The sequence below is a fragment of the Protomyctophum bolini genome (assembly GCF_963924005.1).
Source record: "Protomyctophum bolini genome assembly, chromosome: 16".
NCBI classification, from domain to species: Eukaryota; Metazoa; Chordata; class Actinopteri; order Myctophiformes; family Myctophidae; genus Protomyctophum; species Protomyctophum bolini.
The window spans coordinates 33,590,350-33,603,551 of record NC_137877.1 but is presented as its reverse complement, the minus strand read 5'-3'; the positions used below and the strand labels follow the sequence as shown (position 1 = coordinate 33,603,551).

The 13,202-nt window shown below is 40.8% G+C and overlaps 1 protein-coding gene across 1 annotated transcript; it reads left to right on the top strand.

The window, feature by feature from the left end:
- Window positions 1-995: 995 nt before the first annotated feature.
- Window positions 996-9,539, top strand: slc5a3b (solute carrier family 5 member 3b). The gene is made up of 2 exons (XM_080786113.1): window positions 996-1,199; window positions 4,416-9,539. The coding sequence occupies exon 2, from the start codon at window positions 4,687-4,689 to the stop codon at window positions 6,796-6,798; it is 2,112 nt and encodes a 703-aa protein (XP_080642239.1). The 5' UTR covers window positions 996-1,199; window positions 4,416-4,686; the 3' UTR covers window positions 6,799-9,539.
- The last annotated feature ends 3,663 nt before the right edge of the window (window positions 9,540-13,202 follow it).

The following is a 13,202-nucleotide window of genomic DNA, read 5'->3' as shown; positions in this document are numbered from 1 at the left end:
CTCCAGTGAAGTCTAATAATTATTTTGAAGCATTGAATCACCAAATGCAGAGCCAAGTAAAGGTGATCAATGTAATTAATCAGAATATGAATATGAATGAATAATTTATTGATTGATTGATTGATTGATTGATTGATGGATGATTGATTTTTACAGATTGGAGAATTACAGTAGCCTAAAAGCAAAGCTCAGTACAAAACTGTTAACTGTGGACGACACCATAAAGCATTACACTTGTTTGTTTACAATAGGGTTCATCACTAACACAATCCGCAATTTGTGTTTGTGTACATAGGCATAGCCTACAAACTGTGAGGTTGTGACATGATGCAAACCAGCATGTATGCATATACTGTAGCCCGCAGTTACAAATGCACTGCAGGTCTTTCTCAGTAAAGGTTTTGTCTGCTATTAAGGCTCCAGATTCCTCTCATATTTAATAAATCATGTGATTCCTGTGCGTTTTAATAGAGAAGGAATTTTAAGCCTTAGTTGCAGTAGCCTAAGTAGCATTCTGAATCACAGCCAACATAGCTGGCCCAGCTATTATTATTCATATCTTCATAGGCATAGCCTATATCGTTAGTAAAATATGATCTTGATCATCACCATATCATCACACTCATGATAACGTACGTGTTTCCACAGCAAAATAATTACATCACAAACTATGGTCTGTGTCATTCCGCCTTTAAGTTGCATTCTAGAAAAGCCTATAGGCCTACTGTCAAATACAAAACAGTGTCAGAAATGTAGTTAGGAATAATGTCCATGGGAATGCAGGGCAAAAACAATGATTTCCAATATAATTAGAACAATTCCCAGTGGGCGTCATTTGGGGTGTAGACTTGTCTTGAATGATGCCACTGCCTACTTAACGTGTACTCCATCGTACTACGGGGTCACGCGCAGCAGACAGCAGACGTACAAGCTCACATGTGTCCCATTGTGTCGCATCGCGACTTCGTTGTGAGCTTGTTGATTCTCTCTTTTCGGCGATCGACGACTCGTACGACGAGGTACAAATCGAGACATATTAGGACAAGAGGCAGGTTTAAAGGGACGGGTGCCGTTTGACACTGACATTCAGAGGTGTGAAGAAGAGGATCAACGCACTACTGGAACTGAGACATAATCCTTCATCCACATCCTCCTTTTGGGCGTGCGAATTACACCTCGTTAGCATATTATAAGAACCGGTGAGTGATTTTATTCCAGTCAGTGACAGGCTGATTTAAGTGAGATCGCATGGTTTTATAGCGAAAGAGTCGATTCCCTGAACATATTTTGTTAGATTAAAATAAACGAATGTGGCAGAGGTCGCTGAGCATCCATCCTGACTTTAGAGCATTTTAAAATGTTACATTGTTAGTCACGGTACCTTAAATTAACGTTATTTGCGAGTGCAACTGATGAAGAGAAATGCACACCAGTGGAAGATGCGGAAGGAAGGAAGGAAGGAAGATGCGTAGCCCACTGAATGAACCGCTAGAATAGTAGCCTAGAGAATCTTGTAGAATTGCACCACCAGGAGGTGCGTACATGTCCCATTGTCTCTCTCATGCGTAATACTCTAAGGTGCGTATAGGTGCTCAGCTCTACGCCAGATGTTGGACGCACAATTATTATGCTCCGTAGTACGACGGTGTGTCACAACTTCATCTGTTGCCATGGCCTTTCCTTGGGATGCTGATCATTGATATTATTATGAAAATATTGTTTTGATTGTTTAATTAAAGACAGCAATTACTCATACGGGTTTAATAGGCCTATACCGTCGGGCATCGGTTGATTTATCTTTTCATATATTATGCGCAATTGTGTTTTTTTAATTAATATTCCAAGTGTATTTTGAGTGCATGATGTGCATCAGTGCCTGGCTGTCCCTGACTGTACACTGTGTATAGGACGCAATGGTGGTGGTAATCATGTTTGAATAGCCTAGCTATTCTACAGTAGGCTATACATATATGAATAATTAGTTGAATCATGAATGAATGGCGTATTCTTGTGTTGAGGCTGTTTTCTGTTTTGCGAGAGCACATGGAAGACAGGAAAACAAACAGACCTGGGGATGGAATTGAATAGACTTGTATAGCACATTTAAGCAAAATCTGTTTAAAAGATAGTCCATGTGAATTTTCAATTTCATAACATATAGCAATTACAGGCTACTTTAACCTGCTTAACATGCAGGCAGTATACAGTATAGTGTATGCCTTTATTTGGGGGGTGGGTATTTCACTTTTAAACACTAGGGGTCATTTGAAAGTCTGCTGCTCTGGCTTTTGTGTAGGAATATCAACGAAGTCTGGAGCCTATACACCCCAGACCGTTTTAATGTTGCTTGATTCAATATTTTGATATTATGCCTAATAATCAGACCCCTCCCTCCTATATGAACCAAATCTTCAAACTACATTTTAACCATGTTAATATATTGAACATAGCCGAAGTTAATATCGCCGAGCACTATAGCTGGCAGCTATAGTGTTCGCTATATGCCTTTATTCTTTAGATTAATAGGCCTATTGAAAACACACCCCTGGCTGGTGACTGATATTGTCCTAATGCATGCAGGGTCCGTGTTTTTTTCCTTTTCTTTAAATGAAAAAGATAATATCACATATGTTATAGAATTTTATTTGAAAATAAATACATTAAAATAATATCAAATATGTATACGCTTTCTTTCCCAGCCTCATAGCCCAAATCAAAATAACATTGATGATGGCTTTAGTTACTTATCTTTTAATGTTTTGAGTGTGTTCAGTGAATGATGTGACCTGTAATCATCATGTTCCTTGAGTCTCCATTTTTTGCCTTGTTTTGTCTTTTACCCTCCCCATAAAAGGCCTTTAGTATAGGTACTATAGTAAGTGCAGGGGAAAACCTGTTAGTTGGATTAGGCCTATATGTGGTGATTGGTGAAAGATGTTTTTGAAAATGTAAGATTTGTGTCATGGAGAATAACAGACTGCATACTGCAGTCTATGTCAGGGCCATTAGACCAGTGGGGCCAGGACCCATAGGCCCTTGCTCTCAGGGGACCTTCGGGGAAACTGGACCGCACAGTACTTGTTTTGAGGCCCAGACAAGGGCTCCTGGGGCCCTCCATTGGCCGTTGATTGTGTTAAATTTAGGTCAAAAAGATTAAAACAGGCATGTAGTCAGGGAATATTATCAGTATAAGCGTCAAATCTGGGAATACATTTCTCACCAAGAATTTTCTTCACCAATGTGTTTGTAAAGGTGTCTACTAACATATCCCACATATTTTCATGTTTTCATCATTCTGAATCCATTCCATGCATATGTTTTGCACGAAAAACACTCCTTGGGCTAAAAACGGCCAGACGTTAATGTGCCCTAATGTGCCCAAATGTGCTGACTTCATCACATTTGTGATGACGGCTATGGCCATTTTTAGCCCAAGGAGTGTTTTTCGTGCAAAACTAATGCTTGGAATGGATTCAGAATCATGAAAACCCCCTAGTTTGACACGTCACATTCTACTTAAAACATAATGAAATTTAGAACATTTTGCCTTTATAATGGTTGTATGGTACCCCAACTTAAAAAATAAAATCCCCTAGGGTGGTTGAATATAAACCAATGTGGGATATGTTAGTAGACACCTTTACAAACACATTGTTGAAGAAAATTCTAGGTAAGAAATGTATTCCCAGATTTGATTAATATCCCCTGACTAATGGCTTTAATCTGTTTGAAGAGATTTAAAAGCTTATAAAGTACAGACTAAAACAGAGTAATTGCCACAGAGTAAACATTATATGACTAATCTTGTTATTGATCTGCTGTTCAGATACAAGACTCCTAGGTAAAATAATTTCAATTAAATTTCAATTTATAATTAAATTAATTAAATATGGTACAAAAGCCCTGCAATAACTCTGTGGGGTTATTGTTCTCTCTCTCTCTCTCTCTCTCTCTCTCTCTCTCTCTCTCTCTCTCTCTCTCTCTCTCTCTCTCTCTCTCGCTGAACAAGCTCTACTGTTGCCTACCAATGTAAAGGCCTTTCCAGTCCATATGGGCATGTCATAACTTAAGCATGCCTACATGACATGAATATGACATAAGACATATGACGTGCATTGCATTATATATGCTAATTTGCACTGACATCAGGCATGTCCAGTCAGTCACTGTATATGGACATATTTGCACCACACAAACACAGACACCTACCTGCCCACCACAAATTCAACTTTACATATCCATACAGCTTTTGACGCTGTGTTTCTGTCATGTTGGCCATATTGTCCCTACAGTATCTGCCATATTGAGACATTAAGGTTATAATTTATTAACATTTGTGTAGATGGGTGTCGATCATGTCAAATTCAACTCAAATTATCTAATGAGGTATTTTCTTTGTCTTTGCTGTTTTGCAGGAATTTTCTGAATCTAGAGTTTACTAGACCAGAGGCCTGCAGCATCCTCCGCTAAAAGTAGAACATCCTCAGTGCCGGTGGATAACCTCCCGAAGCACACCCTAGTGAATTTGACCTGACGGTGGATACTACAGCTTCCATCCCTGCAGACAGCAAACCAAAGGAGAGCGTTTCCCTTTGCTCTTTTATAAAACCACAAACTTTTGTTTTGCACGACTTTAGGCGGTTGTGAACCTTTATTTAATTTTTCCCTTAACGTTAATCTGTAACAATGGCTCCTGGAATGGAGGCAGCTGACATTGCTGTTGTAGCACTTTATTTTGTCCTGGTGCTAAGCATTGGGTTTTTTGTCATGTGGAAGGCCAATCACAGCACGGTAAGTGGCTACTTTCTGGCTGGGCGCTCTATGACATGGATGGTGGTTGGAGCATCACTTTTCGTCAGCAACATCGGCAGTGAACATTTCATAGGTTTGGCTGGATCAGGAGCTGCAAGTGGCTTTGCTGTGGGAGCATGGGAGTTCAACGCTCTTCTGCTACTGCAGCTACTAGGCTGGGTTTTTATCCCTGTATACATCCACTCAGGGGTCTACACCATGCCGGAGTATCTGTCGAAACGATATGGAGGCAACAGGCTGAAGGTTTACTTTGCTCTCTTGTCTATATTGCTCTACATTTTTACCAAACTCTCTGTAGACTTGTATGCTGGAGCTTTGTTCATTCAAGAGTCACTGGGGTGGAACCTTTATCTGTCCATTATCTTACTGATTAGTATGACTGCACTGCTCACTGTAACCGGCGGACTGGTCGCAGTAATGTACACAGACGCTCTTCAGGCAGTGTTGATGATTGGTGGAGCGCTCAGCTTGACAGTGATCAGCCTTGTTAAGGTGGGTGGGCTGGAGGGTGTTCGGACAAAATACATGCAGGCTGTCCCTAATGTTTCCGCTATCTTGGCCAGTGGCAACTTCACCTATTCTAACTCCTGCCGCATCGAGCCCAAGCCCAATTCTCTGCGCATCCTTCGTGGACCTTTAGACGAAGACATACCTTGGCCAGGGTTCCTCCTTGGCCAAACCCCGGCTTCCATCTGGTACTGGTGTGCTGACCAGGTCATTGTTCAGAGAGTACTCGCCGCAAAGAACATTGCTCATGCCAAGGGTTCCACACTCATGGCTGGGTTTCTTAAAGTCCTGCCCATGTTCATAATTGTCATTCCAGGTATGATCTCCCGGATCCTATTTGTTGATGAGATTGCCTGCATTGGGCCAGAGCACTGCCTGGCAGTTTGTGGCTCTCGAGCTGGCTGCTCTAACATCGCTTATCCACGTCTGGTCATGTCTGTGATGCCTGTGGGCCTGAGGGGTCTGATGATGGCAGTCATGATTGCTGCCCTGATGAGTGATTTAGACTCCATCTTCAACAGCGCCAGCACCATCTTCACCCTGGACATCTACCAGAGTGCTCGAAAAGTTGCATCCCAGAGGGAACTACTGGTTGTGGGCCGACTGTTTGTGGTGTTCATGGTGGTCATTAGCATTGCCTGGGTCCCTGTCATCATTGAAATGCAAGGCGGGCAGATGTACCTGTACATACAGGAAGTAGCTGGCTACCTAACTCCACCTATTGCTGCTCTCTTCCTTCTGGGCGTGTTCTGGAAACGCTGTAACGAAACAGGTGCATTCTGGGGAGGCATGACAGGCTTCACAATAGGTACTCTGCGTCTGATCCTGGCATTTATCTACCGTGAGCCTCTCTGTGATCAACCAGATGATAGGCCTTTCTTCATCACACATATCCATTACATGTATGTGGCAGCAGGCTTGTTTTGGGTGTCAGGGATTGTCGCTGTGGTAGTCAGTCTCTGCACCGCCCCACCAGATAAGGAGCGGGTTCGCACCACTACTTTGTGGGGGCTCCGCAACATTAAAAAGATTCTCCTCAAGGATCGAGACAACATAGACAAGAGCAACCATAATGGAAACCTCCATAAAGATCTTCCCCTGGATGTCAAGAATGAAAGGTGTCTAGATGGGGCAGATGTCAAACTCCTGTTCCCATCCACTGATCATGACCCAGCAACACCTAGCACAGAGACAACTCCAGCGACCACCCCTGGAGAACAGATTGGGAAGGCAGAGCTGGTCAGGGATGAGGAAAGCTGCCTCTGTCAAGGAAAGTGTGGCATGGGTCTGAGTCTGCTCAATTTGTTTTGTGGATACAAGGAGGAAGCACAAACCACCACACCAAAGGGAAGCAAGGAGAACGAGAGGGTTATTATGGAGATGCTATATGAGCCTCCCAGAATTAAACTGGTGCTTAATCTGGGCCTGGTACTTGTCTGCTCATTGGGCATCTTCATGTTTGTTTATTTCTCACTATAGTTTTAGCCAACACTGAGGGCATATTAGTTTGGTACAGTACAGGGATAGGAGTTGAGGAGGGGTGTTATTGTCGATAAACAGTTGCATTAGCAAAGATTTGCCAAGCTGTAATATTTACAGTTGATTATTGTAGTTCTCTAATGGGAATTTGACCTTATTCGACTGCATTTTTTAAAAATGACTGAAGCTTCCTGTGTGACTATAAAGCTTCATTGGGACTGACATACCAATATTGGTTGTGTGCTAATTGGTACTGTGATCCTGCACAAAGAGTATACTGGGATGTTTTTAATAGTGTTGTACTTTAAGTGAATTAAATATATGCCTTATTGGACATTTTTCCAATTTTGTATGGTAAATAAATGTTTTCTGTTCAGAGCTCGATCCCTCCCCTCACATTGCATTTTGCAGGTGTAACAATTAATTGTCCGGGTCAATTTAATTTCCATATTGGCCATGTTATATGATTCTTTGCTGATCTGTCAATTCCAAGTTGTAAACTAAGTTAAGTGTTCACACCTGTGTGAAGTGAGGGGTGCTCTTGTCATCGTACACATTTACGTCATATTTGGCGGACATTTGACCCAATTTCTCCTTCCATTGTCAATGGCAAATATTGACCCTAAGTTCTCCTTTCGCAAATATTGAGACGTGTGGGGACAAAAGCTGTATATAGCCGGAGGGGCTAGCGCCCCTCAGAAATAACTGAATTATTTATTAACATTAATAATCAACTTAGCCAACCACACAAACCACGGACATGAGCCATCCACTATGCCAGAATCCAGAACGCCCCCACCCCAGACACAAGAGACTTGCATACCATTAAAGGTGCAGTAAGTGATTTTCTTTTGGTAAAATAAGCTCTATATTCCCGTAGCAATCATTGGTATAGACTCGACTGTTTGTTCAGTAGCGGGGGTCTGCCTGTCTCGTCTCTTTAGTAAACACAAAATGCATTTTCAAGCCCTGAGGCCCCTGACCAAATGTATCCAATCAGGAGAGTGAAGTGGTACAGGATAAACGGGTCAATTGGAAGTGATGACACAAAGAAATGAAGAGACATAATTTAAACTGGATCACTATAAAATGTCAACCCACCTGAATGTATTTTATGTTTAATAAAGAGATGGAGAGACGGGGAGAGCCCTGTTATTTGAACAAACTAAACACAATAGCAATGATTATGAACTGAATAATAGTGCTTTAATCTTTTCACTTTTTCAACTAACAAAGTACAAATAATAATGTTACTATAATCTGTGTCAACAGTCATCCCACAACCAGTCAATAACCAACAATCACCAGTAAACGGTGCTCTTGAATGTGCTAAAATGCTGTCTCCAGTCTACGTGTTTTTTCACAAGGTGTTTTTGCCTACAGTAAGAGGCATTGCATCAGCAGCAGTACATCATTGGACTTATTTGTATCAGCTTTATTGAAAATAGAAGCACAAAAAACTAAACAAACAACTTAATATTGCTGTTAATATACATTTCCCTCCCCCCATTCATAAAGAAGAAACCGCATAACGGTACATTGTTACCCGCTTTTTGATTGCCCATTTTGTGAGTATATGTAGTGAGTTTTGTTGACCAAAATTCAAGAATGTAGTGTTGTTTCTGTTTACAAATATAATTTTTAGCTAATGTTAATTATGATTGTATAATATATTGCATTTTACAGCTAGTGAATGCTTTAATGCTTTGCTATCACAGCTTAACAAAAAGCCACAAGTACCAATGCACATATTTTGTATAATTCATACTTATCAAATTTGTTTTCTCTTTTACTTGGTGCAGTCTTGTGTTGAATTTATGTTAGAGGTTCAGTTTTCCATGGCCCATGAGATCACCCATTATAAAACCTTCCATTTATTTTGCACAGTGCAATGCACAACTGTCTTTTATATATCTTATTTAAAGTGTCTTTTCTAAACCCATTCTTACCAATTGTGTCTTATTTGTGAAATATTAAGTAAATAAAAAGTGTAAGTCAAAACTTTCACTGTTTAGTCCTATGTGACAGGTGCATTTTCACTTTACAATTAAACTGTTCTTCATCTTGCGGGGAACCCTCTCAAGGACCAGTGGGGGTTCCTGAGAACCACTGCTTTAGTGGAATAGGTAGGCTACATCAAGGGTAGGCAAATAAGTTTGGTCTCAGGCCAATCTTTTTATAAGCCATGATTAGATGATGGGCCAGAATGTAATTCAGAACTGGAACGTTCAATATTAGGCCTCCTTATACTGTATGCAATAATAACTACCGGTATATTGCTATAAAAGTTAATAAATAAAGATTTGTGTGGTAACATGGCCTATAGAACGGTATGTATAATCAAAAATGTCTGTTATGATTATGTGCAGGCTACATCCTTGAATGTGAGGATATTTACAGTAGTTAGTTAAATAAAAAGTTAAAAAGGACACAGAAAGGCATACTACATTTCGGAACAGTGGTAAAGAGAGCTCTTTCATTCAAGGTCTCTTGGGGAGATAAACGGCGAAATGTAAAATACCTTTTTATGCAAGATCAATTTCTCATCCATAAGTAAAAAATCACACCTGTGTGAACTGAGCGGTGCAACTATAGATTTATTGTTATAGTTACTGTACTCTACTGTGCTCTGTACTGTATTGTTGTGTACTGTGTGGGGGCCCAGGGTGCCGGCTTCGGTGAATCATGTGTTCGTTGTGAACGTACCACTGTGTTTATTAGCAAACTGTAAATAAAGTACCAAACGAAAAATATATGTTTTTTTCCCGGTTGCGCCGGGGGGCACCAGTGACAGTTATAAGAAGAATTCGCCCCTGGACATAGACATACAGACATACTGACGGACACACATAGCTCCGTAATGGAGTGGAGGCACTGCTCAAAAAGGACTGCATGTTGAGAATGATTGATGACTGCATGCTGACTGCACTATGAGGGGTTCAGCACCTAGTGCACCTTGCTGCAATTCACACGTGTGTCTTTTACTCTTAACATGGACAAAAGTATAATCAGGTGGTACAATCTAGAGGTGGACATTTATAGTCTATATGTGGGCTGTCATTAGATATTTTAAATGATTTACAAACTAATATCATGGTGGGCCACTGCATTACTTTCATGAAAACATATCAGACCTGTGTAATCATATGTTTCAGTAGAATATCATAGTGTGTAATTATGGATGTCGATGGTGCAGCAACATCAGGCTAAGAATAATGTGTATTGGTGGGGTAAACGCCCTTTGTTTTGTGCTTGAGCCCCTGCCTACAAAAGGAGAAGGCCCTGTTAAAATGCTTGTTACAGACCTCAAATGTATGCATAGATGGAACGGTGCTGCTCTGGTTGTAAGAGATGCTCTTTCTTAATAGTCTAGTATACCTGCAGCTTGTGGTTCTACACTGTATGCATACTACACATGTGCAGCCACATTTTGAGTGTTAAATTAACTCTGAGAATATAGGTCTATTTTTACACACAGACCCAACTCAAACCCTCCCTCTCTCCCAAGAGGAAACTAATGATATTGTGGAAAAGTACTGGCATACAGGCCTGGCTTTGTTTAGTCTATTTTTTGACTGAAAAAAATAACAATTGTGTGAAATCGCATGGCCTCACAACATATATGATGATAGTACTATATATATATATATATATATATACACATACACACAAGTATACAAGTGAGTACATCACATGTACTAGTACTAGTGATGTGGACGATAAGATACCATTTGCTTTCTCAAATTTGTGTGTGTGTGTGTGTGTGTGTGTGTGTGTGTGTGTGTGTGTGTGTGTGTGTGTGTGTGTGTGTGTGTGTGTGCCGTGCGTGCGTGTGCTCTCACCTTCAGCAGATGACTGATTGCCATGGAGATACATCTGAGAGAGACAATCCATTCAAGCCCTGGTTCTGACAATGGAGAAGCAGAAACACAAGTAGTACTACTGACCCAGTTGAGAAATGTTGTTACTTAACATTTCACAGATGGGTCAGTCAGAAAGGAATTAAGTGATAGTTAGGCACATTGATTGCATTGATTGCATTGATTTTGTCTTGGGGGTATAGGGAAATCAGGGATGGTTTGGACACAGGCCTCACCAGAGATGGCTCTATAAACTGACTGAGAAGTCATGAAGGGAGTGAGTGAGTGAGTTGAGTGTGAGCTAATGGAGACAAAATAAAGGAAGCATAACGTAACATAACTTATACTGTCTGTAATGTAACATAATACACATAACGTAGCCATCTAGTATAATGCAAAGTACAGACAGACAATGATGCTGGAAGACAGACAAACCTTTATTCATTAATGAAGGGAATATCAGGTGTTCATCATACAGGTAAGAATAAAGAGTTATAGGCCTAATTAATAAATAGTGAGATGAAAAAATAAATACTTGATGACCCTTCACTCCCTGTCAGTGTCTCCAGACAAAAATGTCCTCTTGACTTTGAACTGGTGAGGTCATCCTTGTTGTTGATCAGCAGTTGATCAGGTAATTGGATTAGCTCTGGCCAGTCACAAAGACACTTTTAGATGGCTACCTCTTTCACCGCCACACAGTAAACAATATGTATTTCCACATTTATGAGTGGTGTATCCAAGCTGTGAAATGTGAGCTAATTGGAAAGCGTAAAAACGTCACCGTAATTCCCACTTATTTGGGTGATGGAACGGAAGGAGCCATGTAAGGAATGTGTTGTGATCGTTCCAATATATAGCAAAGACATACTGTGGCCAAAGCATTCCTATCATTCTACACACACCACTGACTAAACTATGGTGGCGTGCTGGGGGTTCTGCACATCATGGGCATTAATCCATGGAAAAGGGCTTCAATGCCAAAGGGAAATATGCACCTTCCCATAGGCATAACGGTGGGAAGACTATAGGCAGTGTGTGTGTGTGTGTGTGTGTGTGTGTGTGTGTGTGTGTTGGGGCAGGGAATCTTGTTAAAATCACCACTGTGATGGGCTGGATGGAGGGGGAGCACTTCCACTTTTGTTTCACTCCGTCTCAATTGACACAAACTATGGCAACATAGTCTCCCATCCCTGAGAAGATGATTGATTCTCCCTTCAAAATATATTTTAACCAAATTCCCCGCCACACCAATATGCATATTCCTCTTTTATTCACATTCACTTTAACACATTAGGGAAACGAAAGCACACATGTAGGCTATGTATATACAGTATAAGCTATGTTTGTATAGCCTATCTAGAGGGTAGAACTTTCACAGAATAAATTATGGACTTATATGGTTTATTCGTCTCAACTGCTCGATTCTTGATTAGGAAACCTGTTTTGGGGAAACAGAAATCAGGCAGAGAAAAGAGCAACAGAGTTTGGTTTTAGTGATATTTTACTATAAATATGTAAATGATAATAGGCTGGTGTTACAAAGGAACGTAGTGCCTCTCTGACATCACAACCGGGACGTCAGGGGTGACATCACCCTCGACATCCAATATCAATGCCTGCGCGGGTTACGGCGGAATGAAGCTAAGAAGAACCCAGATCACGTAGCAGACCTCGGATACTATATCAAGATCTCGCTACTGACCGCCGGTTCGACGCCTGCGTTCAAGGTGATAGATTTCTGTTTACCTCGGCATTATATTACCCACCGACCAGACACGGCCTATTTAGGTCTCGGTTACAGCTGGGTTCTATTATGTTGATCCTGTGAATGAAAGGTTCCAACTACTCTGACAGCCACTTTACCTGGTGAGGGGGGGGGGGGGGGGGGGCTGTAAGGCATCAATAATACTATAATGCTACCCATAGTTCACCATGCAGCAACAGAACACATTGCAGATACCAAGTTACAGCAATGACACAGGTCTAGTCTATCTACTTTGTTATAGGAAATGCTCCACAACAACACAGTGAACTCCAGTGAACGTTGTTCTTATGTCCGTATATATATATATATTTTTAATATACACAATTTTAAATATATAGTTTCAGGATGACATGCTCATTAATATGTTGCAGGAGATTTGTGGTATTGTATGCGATATCGGTACCACATTTGTCATGGTATGTGTGAGTCAAGTCAACTTATATGACCACAGTGGAAAAGAACATGGCATGAGATAATTGTTAAAGAGGGCAGAACTGGACAAGTAAATAGTTATACTTTTTGTCAGTTGAGAGAAAGTGTTTCAAAGTGTCAAATTACAATAACAACTAAATCATAACACTCAACAAGCATAATTAATGGAAACCCTTGATCCACAGACCTCCTCAGCTCTGATCAAGGTTGAGCACCCTAATCAAACTACTATTGTGACACTGCATTCCTTTAAATCCTGACATGGCCTTCATGAATCACTCATCATGCCTCATCATGTCATACCCTGGTATACGCAGGGTATGGCAGCATCCTGGGTCCTCAGG